The sequence below is a fragment of the Lipotes vexillifer genome, unplaced genomic scaffold (genome assembly GCF_000442215.2).
Source record: "Lipotes vexillifer unplaced genomic scaffold, Lipotes_vexillifer_v1.1 scaffold1038, whole genome shotgun sequence".
In the NCBI taxonomy this organism is placed as follows: Eukaryota; Metazoa; Chordata; class Mammalia; order Artiodactyla; family Lipotidae; genus Lipotes; species Lipotes vexillifer.
In genome coordinates, this window is record NW_006780148.1 from 490542 (window position 1) to 505397 (window position 14856).

At 43.8% G+C, this 14856-nt stretch overlaps 1 protein-coding gene across 1 annotated transcript in view; it reads right to left on the reverse strand.

Moving 5' to 3' along the window:
- CDH17 (cadherin 17) overlaps window positions 1–11996 on the reverse strand; it is a gene marked incomplete at its 5' end in the record, with an annotated part of 83390 nt that extends 71394 nt beyond the window's left edge. Inside the window, 2 exons of the mRNA XM_007453239.1 lie at window positions 4004–4102; window positions 11982–11996. Coding sequence (XP_007453301.1) covers window positions 4004–4102; window positions 11982–11996 — 114 coding nt within the window. The remainder of the gene's footprint in view (window positions 1–4003; window positions 4103–11981) is intronic.
- Between the last annotated feature and the right edge of the window lie 2860 nt (window positions 11997–14856).

Below are 14856 nucleotides of genomic sequence, written 5' to 3' on the forward strand. Positions count from 1 at the left end.
CCCGTGTCCCCTGCATCTGCAGGCGGACGCTCAACAACTGCGCCACCAGGGAAGCCCTTGAGTTAATTTTTGTATATGGTATTAAGTAGCATGATATGCTCGACTAGAAAATGAGAATATCAGTGTTCTAATATCAGTTATGCCATTAACTTATTTAAGGCTCAGTTTCCCTATCTGTAAAACAAGCAGTTGGTACAAAAAGTCTCTAAGGTCTTTTCTAGAACAAAGACTCTGAGATTCTAGAAGGAAATCCCCTTCGTTGCCTACCCTTCTCCACTCCAACACACACACCCATAAACAAGAAGCATTCAGCCATGGCAGTTGGGCTATCATTTTCTGTCAAGAAGAGACAAGCTTTGTAGTGTGGCTAATGGAAAAAGAACAGAAAAAGAAGTGGAGTAACCCAAGGAATGATTTTACTGGCTGGGCTCCTGAGAGACTGCGGAAGGATCCTATGAATTAGTTTCCAGGTGTGTGACGTTTGTTAGCTGGACATTGCCTCTAGGTACAGTTCTGATTCTGTTCAGGGGCACATGGACCTGTACTCACAGAATATCTACTCCATTCTGCTCAAGAGTCTCCTCAAATAGAGGTTGCAGAAGTAACCACAGACTCTCTGGCCCACAAGTACATTTTGCTGAGATTATAAGATGACTTTTTTACTGTGCCAATATTCTTAGATCAGGAAATTTTACATAAATGTAAAAATTTCTGACTTTTGTGGAAAAACCATAGAATCCAGTAATACTGTACACAAATTCTGACTTGTGAAATCGTCTGGAATTGAATTAAGGCTCTACCTTTTGATGTACCCTCAGTTTGTCACAGTCCCCACTATTCCCCGTGTCCCACATGCTGGAGCTAAGTATCAGAAGACTTTTAATTTCACGTTTGCACAGTTGGGGGTTTTTCTACATCTGTTTTTTTGCCACTGCCTGTCTTATCCCAAGATAGCATCATTCATCACTTACCTGGCCCTTGTGGGCCGTTGAGATACTTACTACAGATGGACTTTCACACCCAAGCACTGGGTTAGCACCTGTGTGAGGAAGGCTCCCCAGTCTGTATCTCCAGACCCACATGGCCACTGTCTCCTCAACATCTCCACCTAGCTAACCCCACATATTACCTTAAATTCAATAAGCCTAACACTTATTTACTGACTTTCCCATAAATCTTCCCTCCCCTCCCCTCCTTCTCTCTCTCTCTCCTTCCCTCTCTCTCTGAATGACACCACTAACCAGCCAGTCAAGCAAGCCAGAGGCCTCGGAGTTACCCTAAACACCTCCTCTCACCCACAGCAGTCATTCAGTCACCAACCCCAGAAGGTGTGACTTCCTTGCATTGCTCCTACCCCTCTCCTTCCCTCCACTCCCCCTTTATACTTACTTAAACCAGGCCTCCACCGCTTCCCACTGGTCTATGGTAAACTGTCCCAAGAGCCTTCCCACCTCTAGGCTCACCCCCTTCATCCCACACTTACAGTGATCACAGAGTAGGTCTGTGCAAGCACAGTCTAATTCCTTCACACCTTCTTTAACCCTCCACAGGTGCCCTGCAGCCTACCACAGGTTAAAGGGCCAGTCCGGACACCCACCCCCACCACCCGACCTCGGCAGCCTCGCCTTTGCACACCCTAAACCACCTGTTATCTTTCATTCTCTTGCTGAGTTGCACACCCCCGTGCTTTTTCCCATACTGTATCCAGGGCCTGCTTTCCATCTGTGAGTGCCTGTTCAACTTTAATTACTCAGCTGAAGGGTCAGTGAAACCTTTTCTGTTCAACCACTACCGCCCACACTTAAAATCGAGCACCCTTTCTCCATCTGCACTTGGTTCCCTCTGCAGCCCACCAGACTCCAATCAGAACCCTTCAGTACATTGTTTGCTTACTTGTTAGCCTCCTTCTACTACCCTATGCGCTCACCGGGGGCAGGGATGGTGTTGGGGTCATCTTGTATCCTCGGTACCCAGCATAGTGCCTTATAACAATAGGCACCAGCAGGAACGAAATTGGGTCATTTGTAGAGACATGGATGGACCTAGAGTCTGTCATACAGAGTGAAGTAAATCAGAAGGAGAAAAAGAAAGATTGTATCTTAACGCATATATGTGGAATTTAGGAAAACGGTACAGATGAACCTATTCGCAACACAGGAATAGAGACACAGACATAGAGAACTGACATGTGGACGTGGGGCAGGGGCGTAGGGGGGTGGGATGAATTGGGAGATTGGGAATGACATATATACACTACCACGTGTAAAACAGATAGCTAGTGGGAACCTGCTATATAGCGCAGGGAGCTCAGCTCGGTGCTCTGTTGTGACCTAGATGGGTGGGATGGGATGGGGAGGGGATATATGTGTACGTATAGCTGATTCACTCTGTTGTACAGCAGAAACTAATGCAATATTGTAAAGCAACTATACCCCAATAAAAATAAATAAATAAATACAAATATATCAAATTCAAAAAAAGAGATGAACATGTGCCTATCCCACAGCATTCTTACCAGCTTATGAAGCATAAAAATACACAAATGAACAGAATGTTTTTTTATCGGAGTATAGTTGTTCTACAATGTTGTGTTAGTTTCTACCATACAGAGAAGTGGAGTTCCCTTTGCTATACAGTAGGTTCTCATCAGTTATCTATTTTATACCTATCAGTGTATATATGTCAATCCCAATCTCTCAATTCATCCCACCCCCCCTTTCCCCCCTTGGTGTCCATATGTTTGTTCTCTACAACTTGAACAGAATTTTTTAAATGTAAATGAGATATCTATAACTAAGTGCTCCCTGGCAAGGGAGGGAAAGTTAGTTAACGAGATCACCTCTTGTGTGCACCCTGCCATAGACTCCCAACCAGTTCCCTTGCAACCTCTTCCGTTTCCCGCCCCCCTCCAGTTTGTAGCCCTGAATGGAAACTTGATTCAGGCCCGCTGCTTTGAGGAGAAAATCTAAGAGCCTTAGAAGTCAGGGGCCTTCCTGTCTCTGCAGCCTCCTCTCCTACCTTCTTCTTTAGGCTGTCTGCTGGCCTTCTGCCAAAACTCGGGGCATGCCCTGCCCTCTCCCAGCACAGGGCAGGTGTCCAAGCTGTGCCTTTGCTGGAACACTCTTCTCTTATTAGCCTCCAGCTCTCAAAGCATTTGCTCCTAGCTCAGTGCCGGCTTCCCTCACTGGAGAGGTCAAAACCTCTAAAATACCCACAGCAGGGCACAGAGATACACGTGCACCCCCAACAGCTCATACTATGGAGCCCCTTTGCACTAATTTGGTACCAAATGAGAGAAGGTGGCACGAGGCAGCTTTCAGTCTCTCCTCTGTGGACGGGAACTGCTGAAACAAATGCTTGGACAGTTAACAGAAGGCATCCACCTTAGATGGTAGTTTAGCAACCCTCTGTTGCTCCCCCAGTGCATGGGATGGGAGATCATGGGCACACCCAGAGGCTCATCAAAGCATCCTCAGCCACTCCAAGGCCAAGCAGGCTTTCTCAGTTAACTAACTAAATGAGATGACTGCCTCCCACTGTGCCTTGTCCAACCCATGGGTGAGGGCCCAGGGATGGGCTCAGAGGAGGCGGTGAGGAAAGCAGGCCATTCCAGCAGTAATCCAGAGAACCCGCAACCTCAAATGCTTCAAGCAGCCAGCTCATTGAACAGACAGATACTCAGATGGCCATGTCACTCCAGAGACAGGTTCCCTTCCCCCGCTGGGGGAAGAGGCGGAGTCTACAGGCACCAAGGTCCCCACCCCAGAGATGGGAGTACTTGCCCCAGACACCACTGAGGACGTCCAAATGAGGAAATCAGGTACAACGTCTTACAACACTGAAGCCACTCATCTCTGTGTTTAACTTAGCTTCTGAAATCATTCTTGATAATGAGATCTACTATGCCTATATTTTATTTCTGGGTGTACAGTAGATAAAGGAGTAAAAGTCCACTGACAGAACCTGCAAAATCAAGATGACAGTGATCAAGGGTAGCCATTACCTGGAATATGATTTGACTCTGTCCTTGGCCTTCAAAAATAGAAAAGGTCATGGGCTTCAGGGGTCCACTAAACTTTCCCTCTTGGCCATATCCAGTTGTCTGTTAAAAAAAGAAAGAAAAAGAAAATTAGCAAAAAAAAAAAATTTAGCATCACCATCTACTATGAATGTATATGTGTCACTTGCTGATTTTCTTATGGTTCCAGGACTGATATATGAAACCTAAGATTCTAACCTGGCTCAAAACAATGTGAAATCTAGTCAAAACAGGCAGGAAGGTATCTAATATTTGTTGAGGCTCTACTATGTCAAAATGGTTTGCTTAGAGCCTAACACTGCTTTTCTCATTTAACCATTCAAGCAATCACCCTGTGGGGAGAAATTAACACTCCCGTTTTATAAATGAGGCTCACAGATGTTAGCTACTTGCCCAAAGTAAAACCCATAAGCAGTTGACATGGCACACACACTGGGTTCTAACTGAAGGAAAGCTCATGATCTCCCCACAATGCCACTATGCTGTTAAATTCTACATGGTTTTACATAAGCTTCTTTTTTTTTTTTTTTTTTTTTTTTAATTTTTGGCTGCATTGGGTCTTCATTGCTGCACACAGGCTTTCTCTAGTTGCGGCGAACAGGGGCTATTCTTCGTTGTGGTGCCAGGGCTTCTCACTGCGGTGGCTCTCTTGTTGCAGAGCACAGGCTCTAGGCACATGGGCTTCAGTAGTTGCAGCACATGGGCTCAGTAGTTGTGGCTCGCGGGCTCTAGAGCGCAGGCTCGGTAGTTGTGGCACACGGGCTTAGCTGCTCCGCAACGTGTGGGTTCTTCCCGGACCAGGGTTTGAACCCCTATCCCCTGCATTGGCTGGTGGATTCTTAACCACTGCACCACTAGGGATGCCCCTACACCAGCTTCTTAAAACCCCTCTATTCCACTCCTGTTAGTTTATAAGGAAATCCATGGCAGATTCCCAGCACACTAGAGTTCAGGCACCTCAAAGACAATTGAATTTTTAAGGGGAAAATATGTGTAGATGTGTTTAGTGCAATGTTTACCTGGCACCCAACAAGAAGAGCTCACACTTGCTAAATTAGTATATGCTGAGCTTTGTCCTAAACACATTGAATCCCAACAACAACCCTACAGGGTAGATTATTATTGCCAGCTCTGTTTCACCGGTGATTAGACTGAGACGCAGAGAGGTTAAGTAATTTGCCCAGGTAGTGGAGGAAGCAGGATTCGAACCTGCAACTCCAGACCCAGCCCTCTTAGCCACTACCCCCACTACACAACAGCAGAAGCAGCCGAGACAGCCTGGGGTGGGGGGAGGGGGGTGGGAAGCTGGCAGCATGGGGATGTGCAGGAGGGTGCATTCAGCAGTAGTTCCTGCTATCCCTTCGTCTCCCACAAGGACTGGTCACTAACGGGAGTCCCGAGGCAGAGCAGAGCAGGCGGAACGCAGGAAGGGGCAGCCAGCCATAAACCCGCCACAGAGAGCACCCTCTGGAACGAAGGATCTAGCACCCACACCAATGCCAGTGCCCCCTCCTTCCCGAGTGGTTCTTCAAGTCTCCTACTTGTTATGGGAATCAAGGCTGGGATAGGTTAGAATTAGAAGTATGATACGGAAAGTTAATGGTTTGGGGAACTGGACAGGTAAAAACAAAAAAGAAAGAAGAACTGGCGAGAAGAGAATTTATTTTCCATTTCTTTATGAGGAGCTAGTACACTCTTATCGTATAGAAACACTTGGAATAACCCCAAAACAATTAGGATGAAATCATGGGGGAAAAGGTCTTGTACTATATCCCTTGGTTCACTGAATCTTGATTAAGTTGATCTGGGTTGTCCAACAAAAAAATAGTAACAAACAAGAACACAGAGGATGATCTACACGTGGAACAACTCCTACATGAACACCTACTGAAGGCTGGCAGAAGACCTCTGACCTCCCAAAACTCAAGAAAGTCCCCACATAGGGCAAAAGAATAAACAGAGAAAAAAGGATAGGGACAGGACCTGCACCAGTGGGAGGGAGCTGTGAAGGAAGAAAGGTTTCCACACACTAGGAAGCCCCTTCGCTGGTGGAGACTGCGGAAGGCGGATGGGGAAAAGCTTCGAGCCACGGAAGAGAGCACAGCCACAGGGGTGTGGACGGCAAAGCGGAGAGATTCCCACACAGAGGATCGGTGCCGACCAGCACTCACCAGCCAGAGAGGCTTGTCTGCTCACCCACCGGGGCGGGTGGGGCTGCAAGCTGAGGCTCTGGCTTCGGTCGGAGCCCAAGGAGGGGACTGGGGTTGGCAGCGTGAACATAGACTGAAGGGGTTAGTGCACCACGTCTAGCCAGGAGGGAGTCCGGGGAAAAGTCTGGACCTGCCGAAGAGGCAAGAGACTTTTTCTTCCCTCTTTGTTTCCTGGTGCACAAGGAGAGGGGATTAAGAGCGCTGCTTAAAGGAGCTCCAGAGATGGGCGCAAGCTGCGGCTAAAAGCGCGGACACCAGAGACGGGCATGAGACACTAAGGCTGCTGCTGCCGCCACCAAGAAGCCTGTGTGCGAGCACAGGTCACTACCCTCACTCCCCTTCCGGGGAGCCTGTGCAGCCCACCACTGCCAGGGTCCCGGGATCCAGGGACAACTTCCCCGGGAGAACGCACGGCGCGCCTCAGGCTAGTGCAACGTCCTGCTGGCCTCTGCCGCCGCAGGCTTGCCCCGCACGCCGTACCGCTCCCTCCCCACGGCCTGAGGGAGCCAGAGCCCCCGAAGCAGCTGATCCTATAACCCCGTCCTGTCTGAGCAAAGAACAGACGCCCTCCGGTGACCTACACGCAGAGGCGGGGCCAAATCCAAAGCTGAGCCCCGGGAGCTATGTGAACAAAGAAGAGAAAGGGAAGTCTCTCCAAGCAGCCTCAGAAGCAGTGGATTAAAGCTCCATAAAAACTTGATGTATCCTGCATCTCTGGAATACCTGAATCATCCCAAATTGAGGAGGTGGACTTTGAGTGCAAGATTTATGATTTTTTCCCCTTTTTCTCTTTTTGTGAGTGTGTATGTGTATGCTTCTGTGTGAGATTTTGTCTGTATAGCTTAGCTTCCACCATTTGTCCTAGGCTTCTATCCATCCGTTTTTGTTTTTGTTTTTGTTTTTGTTTGTTTGTTTTTGGTCTTTTTTTTTCTTTAAAAAAATTTTTTTATATAATTATTTTTTATTTTACTAACTTTATTTTATTTTATCTTACTCTATTTTATTTTATCTTCTTTCTTTCCTTCCTTCCCATGTTCCTTCCTTCCTTCCTCCCTTCCTCCCTCCCTCCCTCCTTCCCTCCCTCCTTTTTCTTTTTCTTTCTTTCTTTCTTTCTTTCTTTTTTTCTTTCTTTCTTTCTTTCTTTCTTTCTTTCTTTCTTTCTTTCTTTCTTTCTTTCTTTCTTTCTACTTTTTCTCCCTTTTATTCTGAGCCGTGTGGATGAAAGACTCTTGGTGCTGCAGCCAGGAGTCACTGCTGTGCCTCTGAGGTGGGGATGCCAACTTGAGGACATTGGTCCACAAGAGACCTCCCAGCTCCACATAATATCAAATGGTGAAAATCTCCCAGAGATCTCTATCTCAACACCAGCACCCAGCTTCACTCAACGACTAGCAAGCTACAGCGCTGGAAACACTATGCCAAACAACTAGCAAGACAGGAACACAACCCCACCCATTAGCAGAGATGCTGCCTAAAATCAAAATAAGTCCACAGACTCCCCAAAACACACCACCAGACGTGGACCTGCCCACCAGAAAGATAAGATCAGGCTTCATCCACCAGAACACAGGCACTAGTCCCCTCCACCAGGAAGCCTACACAACCCACTGAACCAACCTTAGCCACTGGGGACAGACAGCAAAAACAACGGGAACTACGAACCTGCAGCCTGCAAAAAAGGAGACCCCAAACACAGTAAGATAAGCAAAATGAGAAGACAGAAAAACACACAGAGATGAAGGAGCAAGGTAAAAACCCACCAGACCTAACAAATGAAGAGGAAATAAGCAGTCTACCTGAAAAAGAATTCAGAATACTGATAGTAAAGATGATACAAAATCTTGGAAATAGAATAGACAAAATGCAAGAAACATTTAACAAGGACCTAGAAAAACCTAAAGATGAAACAAGCAGCGATGAAAAACACAATAAATGAAATTAAAAATACTCTAGATGGGATCAATAGCAGAAAAACTGAGGCAGAAGAACGGATAAGTGACCTGGAAGATAAAATAGTAGAAATAACTACTGCAGGGCAGAATAAAGAAAAAAGAATGAAAAGAACTGAGGACAGTCTCAGAGACCTCTGGGACAACATTAAATGCACCAACATTTGAATTATAGGGGTTCCAGAAGAAGAAGAGAAAAAACGAAGGGACTGAGAAAATATTTGAAGATATTATAGTTGAAAACTTCCCTAATAAGGGAAAGGAGATAGTTAATCAAGTACAGGAAGCACAGAGAGTCCCATACAGGATAAATCCAAGGAGAAACACACCAAGACACATATTAGTCAAACTGTCAAAAATTAAATACAAAGAAAACATATTAAAAGCAGCAAGGGAAAAACAACAAATAACACACAAGGGAATCCCCATAAGGTTAATAGCTGATCTTTCAGCAGAAACTCTGCAAGCCACAAGGGACTGGTAGGACATATTTAGAGTGATGAAGGAGAAAAACCTGCAACCAAGATTACCCTACTCAGAAAGGATCTCACTCAGATTTGATGGAGAAATTAAAAACCTTACAGACAAGCAAAAGCTGAGAGAGTTCAGCACCACCAAACCAGCATTACAACAAATGCTAAAGGAACTTCTCTAGGCAAGAAACACAAGAGGAGGAAAAAGCCTACAATAACAAACCCAAAACAATTAAGAAAATGGGAATAGGAACATACACATTGATAATTACCTTAAATGTAAATGGACTAATTGCTCCCACCAAAAGACACATATTGGCTGAATGGATACAAAAACAAGACCCATATATATGCTGTCTACAAGAGACCCACTTCAGACCTAGAGACACAGACAGACTGAAAGTAAGGGAATGGAAAAAGATATTCCATGCAAATGGAAACCAAAAGAAAGCTAGAGTAGCAATTCTTATATCAGACAAAATAGACTTTAAAATAAAGACTATTAAAAGAGACAAAGATGGACACTACATAATGATGAAGGGATCGATCCAAGAAAAAGACATAACAATTGTAAATATTTATGCACCCAATATAGGAGCACCTCAATACATAAGGCAAAAACTAGCAGCCATAAAAGGGGAAATCGACAGTAACACATTCATAGTAGGGGACTTCAACACCCCACTTTCACCAATGGACAGATCATCCAAAATGAAAATAAATAAGGAAACACAAGCTTTAAATGATACATTAAACAGGATGGACTTAATTGATATTTATAGGACACTCCATCCAAAAACAACAGAATACACATTTTTCTCAAGTGCTCATGGAACATTCTCCAGGATAGATCATATCTTGGGTCACAAATCAAGCCTTGGTAAATTTAAGAAAATTGAAATTGTATCAAGTATCTTTTCCGACCACAACACTATTAGACTAGATATCAATTACAGGAAAAGATCTGTAAAAAATACAAACACATGGAGGCTAAACAATACACTACTTAATAATGAAGTGATCACTGAAGAAATCAAAGAGGAAATTAAAAAATACCTAGAAGAAATGACAATGGAGACATGACGACCCAAAACCTATGGGATGCAGCAAAAGCAGTTCTAAGGAGGGAAGTTTATAGCAATACAAGCCCACCTTAAGAAGCAGGAAACATCTCGAATAAACAACCTAACCTTGCACCTCAAGCAATTAGAGAAAGAAGAACAAAAAAACCCCAGAGTTAGCAGAAGGAAAGAAATCATAAAAATCAGATCAGAAATAAATGAAAAAGAAATGAAGGAAACAATAGCAAAGATCAATAAAACTAAAAGCTGGTTCTTTGAGAAGATAAACAAAATAGATAAACCATTAGCCAGACTCATCAAGAAAAAAAAGGAGAAGACTCAAATCAATAGAATTAGAAATGAAAAAGGAGAAGCAACAGCTGACACTGCATAAATACAAAAGATCATGAGAGATTACTACAAGCAACTCTATGCCAATAAAATGGACAACCTGGAAGAAATGGACAAATTCTTAGAAATGCACAACCTGCCAAGAGTGAATCAGGAAGAAATAGAAAATATGAACTGACCAATCACAAGCACTTAAATTGAAACTGTGATTAAAAATCTTCCAACAAACAAAAGCCCAGGACCAGATGGCTTCACAGGCGAATTCTATCAAACATTTAGAGAAGAGCTAACACCGATCCTTCTCAAACTCTTCCAAAATATAACATAGGGATGAACACTCCCAAACTCATTCTACGAGGCCACCATCACCTTGATACCAAAACCAGACAAGGATGTCACAAAGAAAGAAAACTACAGGCCAATATCACTGATGAACATAGATGCAAAAATCCTGAACAAAATACTAGCAAACAAAATCCAACAGCACATTAAAAGGATCATGCACCATGATCAAGTGGGGTTTATTCCAGGAATGCAAGGATTCTTCAATATACGCAAATCAATCAACGTGATACACCATACTAACAAATTGAAGGAGAAAAACCATATGATCATCTCAATAGATGCAGAGAAAGCTTTTGACAAAATTCAACACCCATTTATGATAAAAACCCTGCAGAAAGTAGGCATAGAGGGAACTTTCCTCAACACAATAAAGGCCATATGTGACAAACCCACAGCCAACATCATCCTCAATGGTGAAAAACTGCAAGTGTTTCCACTAAGATCAGGAATAAGACAAGGTTGTGACTCTCACCACTCTTATTCAACATAGTTTTGGAGATTTTAGCCACAGCAATCAGAGAAGAAAAGGAAATAAAAGGAATCCAAATTGGAAAAGAAGAAGTAAATCTGTCACTGTTCGCAGATGACATGATACTATATATAGAGAATCCTAAAGATGCTACCAGAAAACTACTAGAGCTAATCAATGAATTTGGTAAAGTTGCAGGATACAAAATTAATGCACAGAAATCTCTTGCATTCCTATGCACTAACGATGAAAAATCTGAAAGAGAAATCAAGAAAACACTCCCATTTACCATTGCAACAAAAAGAATAAAATATCTAGGAATAAACCTACCTAAGGAGACAAAAGACCTGTATGCAGAAAATTATAAGACACTGATGAAAGAAATTAAAGATGATACAAATAGATGGAGAGATATACCATGTTCTTGGATTGGAAGAATCAACATTGTGAAAATGACTCTACTACCCAAAGCAATCTACAGATTCAATGCAATCTGTACCAAACTACCACTGACATTTTTCACAGAACTAGAATGAACAATTTCACAATTTGTATGGAAACACAAAAGACCCTGAATAGCCAAATCAATCTTGAGAACGAAAAACGGAGCTGGAGGAATCAGGCTCCCTGACTTCAGACTATACTACAAAGCTACAGTAATCAAGACAGTATGGTACTGGCACAAAAACAGAAAGATAGATCAATGGAATAGGATAGAAAGCCCAGAGATAAACCCACGCACATATGGTCACCTTATCTTTGATAAAGGAGGCAGGAATGTACAGTGGAGAAAGGACAGCCTCTTCAATAAGTGGTGCTGGGAAAACTGGACAGGTACATGTAAAAGTATGAGATTAGATCACTCCCTAACACCATACACAAAAATAAGCTCAAAATGGATTAAAGACCTAAATGTAAGGCCAGAAACTATCAAACTCTTAGAGGAAAACATAGGCAGAACACTCTATGACATAAATCACAGCAAGATCCTTTTTGACCCACCTCCTAGAGTAATGGAAATAAAAACAAAAATAAACAAATGGGACCTAATGAAACTTCAAAGCTTTTGCACAGCAAAGGAAACCATAAACAAGACCAAAAGACAACCCTCAGAATGGGAGAAAATATTTTCAAATGAAGCAACTGACAAAGGATTAATCTCCAAAATGTATAAGCAGGTCATGCAGCTCAATGACAAAAAAAAAACCCAGTCCAAAAATGGGCAGAAGACCTAAATAGACATTTCTCCAAAGAAGATATACAGACTGCCAACAAACACATAAAAGAATGCTCAAGGGCTTCCCTGGTGGCGCAGTGGTTGCGAGTCCGTCTGCCGATGCAGGGGACGCGGGTTCGTGTCCCGGTCCAGGAAGATCCCACGTGCCGCGGAGCGACTGGGCCCATGAGCCGTGGCCGCTGAGCCTGTGTGTCCAGAGCCTGTGCTCCGTGGCGGGAGAGGCCACAGCGGTGAGAGGCCCGCGTACCGCAAGAAAAATAAAGAATGCTCAAGATCATTAATCATTAGAGAAATGCAAATCAAAACTACAATGAGATATCATCTACACCAGTCAGAATGGCCATCATCAAAAAATCTAGAAACAATAAATGCTGGAGAGGGTGTGGAGAAAAGGGAACCCTCCTGCACTGCTGGTGGGAATGTGAATTGGTTCAGCCACTATGGAGAACAGTATGGAGGTTCCTTAAAAAACTACAAATAGAGCTACCATGTGACCCAGCAATCCCACTACACGGCATATACCCTGAGAAAACTGTAATTCAAAAAGAGTCATGTACCAAAATGTTCATTGCAGCTCTATTTACAATAGCATGGAGATGGAAACAACCTAAGTGCCTATCATTGGATGAATGGATAAAGAAGATGTGGCACATATATACAATGGAATATTAGTCATGAAAAGAAATGAAATTGAGCTATTTGTAATGAGGTGGATGGACCTAGAGTCTGTCATACAGAGTGAAGTAAGTCAGAAAGAGAAAGACAAATACCATATGCTAACACATATATATGGAATTTAAGAAAAAAAAAATGTCATGAAGAACCTAAGGATAAGACAGGAATAAAGACAGAGACCTACTAGAGAATGGACTTGAGGATATGGGGAGGGGGAAGGGTAAGCTGTGACAAAGTGAGAGAGTAGCATTGACATATATACCCTACCCAACGTAAAATAGATAGCTAGTGGGAAGCAGCCGCATAGCACAGGGAGATCAGCTCAGTGCTTTGTGACCACCTAGAGGGGTGGGATAGGGAGGGTGGGAGGGAGGGAGACGCAAGAGGGAAGAGATATGGGGACATATGTATATGTATAACTGATTCACTTTGTTATAAAGCAGAAACTAACACACCATTGTAAAGCAATTATACTCCAATAAAGATGTAAAAAACAAACAAACAAACAAAAAGAACACTGAGGACTTTGGAATTTGGTCTCCTCTCCCTCAGAGTTGTGTCAGGCCCTTGGGTTAGCTGCCCCCAGCCATTGCCAGCCTCTCTCCCTTGGGAAGACAAGTGATCTCTTTCCCAGACTCCCCTGCAGCTAAGAGGGTGACCAAGTGACCCAGTTCTGGTTTGTGAAACAAAAGGTGGAGTCTGCTGTGCCTGGGTGGAGGTGGGGGAATGGTTCTGGTCAAGATTTTGTATTCCTGATTAAGAAAGACAGATGTGGCTGGCCTCTGCCCTATTCATCTTGCTCAAGCAATGGACCTCATGTCTGTAGCTGTGGCAGCCATCATGAAACCACAAGGGGACAAACCAGCTCAAACAACAGCGGAGCAAAGAGAAAGAAGCCCAAATCTCTGATAACATCACAGAACTTCTAAACCTGCCCAGGACTGCCCACGACAGGCTTCTCGTTGTCTGAGAAAAATAAATCCCTATTGACTGGAGACACTCTAAAGTTGCTTGTAGCTAAAAGCATTCTTAACTGACACAATAATTATATAGACTTCTAGCTCATCAGTTCCTCTCCAAGTGTATTTTCCTCTGGGGGCTTTTCCTCCCTTTCACTCCTTTCCACATCTTCTCCAGCTCCAGCAGTTCCTCTGCAAGGCAGGACACAAGAAGTAGGTGCCATGGTTGGTACAGGACGAGGGCAGTGCTTTTTGAGGGGCTACTGCTTAACAGCAAATGGCTTCAACTTTCTGCTCACATCAGCAAGCAGTCCATCTTTCAGCTGATCACACCAGTGACGACATCTATAGGAAAACTACATTAGTCGGGCAAACCTCACAAATAAGCCTGCATTTTCCCCAGGTAGACGAGCTGGCTCACCTATGAGAAATAAAGGATAAGTCTCAGTTGCAATGTTCAAAGTTGGGTTGGGTTCTCGTATCAGGGCAACAAATCTCTCTTCCTGCCCATTAACCTGGCTATCTGAGCTATAAAGATTTCAAAATGCATGGGCACGTTATGAGTCATCAAGCCATACATCCATAACTGGGAAGAATGCTATGGTGGAAATTTGTGAAAAGAGTTGGAAGAATAAAACCCACCATCTTGCATAAAGAGGTGAAAAGTAGGAAGAGAATGGAACTGATATTTTTGAGTGTTTCCTGTATGGCAGCTACAACCTCCACACATGTCATTTCTTCTGGTCCTCAACAATATCAGGAAAGCTCTGGAGAAGCCCCACAGCAGAGGCACATGTAACTGGTGCTGCTGTGGGATGGCGTCAGCTCTGTTGGACCACCAAGCCCCAACTCTGCACCACGTTGCTCCACTGCCTTCCAGGCCAGCAAAGGACGCATGCTGTTATCAGATCTGCCTGCCTAGTAGCCACCATCATTGTACTTTCCAGCAAGAGTTCTCTGTTTATATAGTATGTATGTCAGCTCTTCTTCCTTCCAGAAGAAGCATAGTCCCAGGCAAAACTCCAAAATAGTTGGCTTCTCCTTGATTTCCCTGCCTCCCTACTCAGCACTCTTTACCAAACACTCTC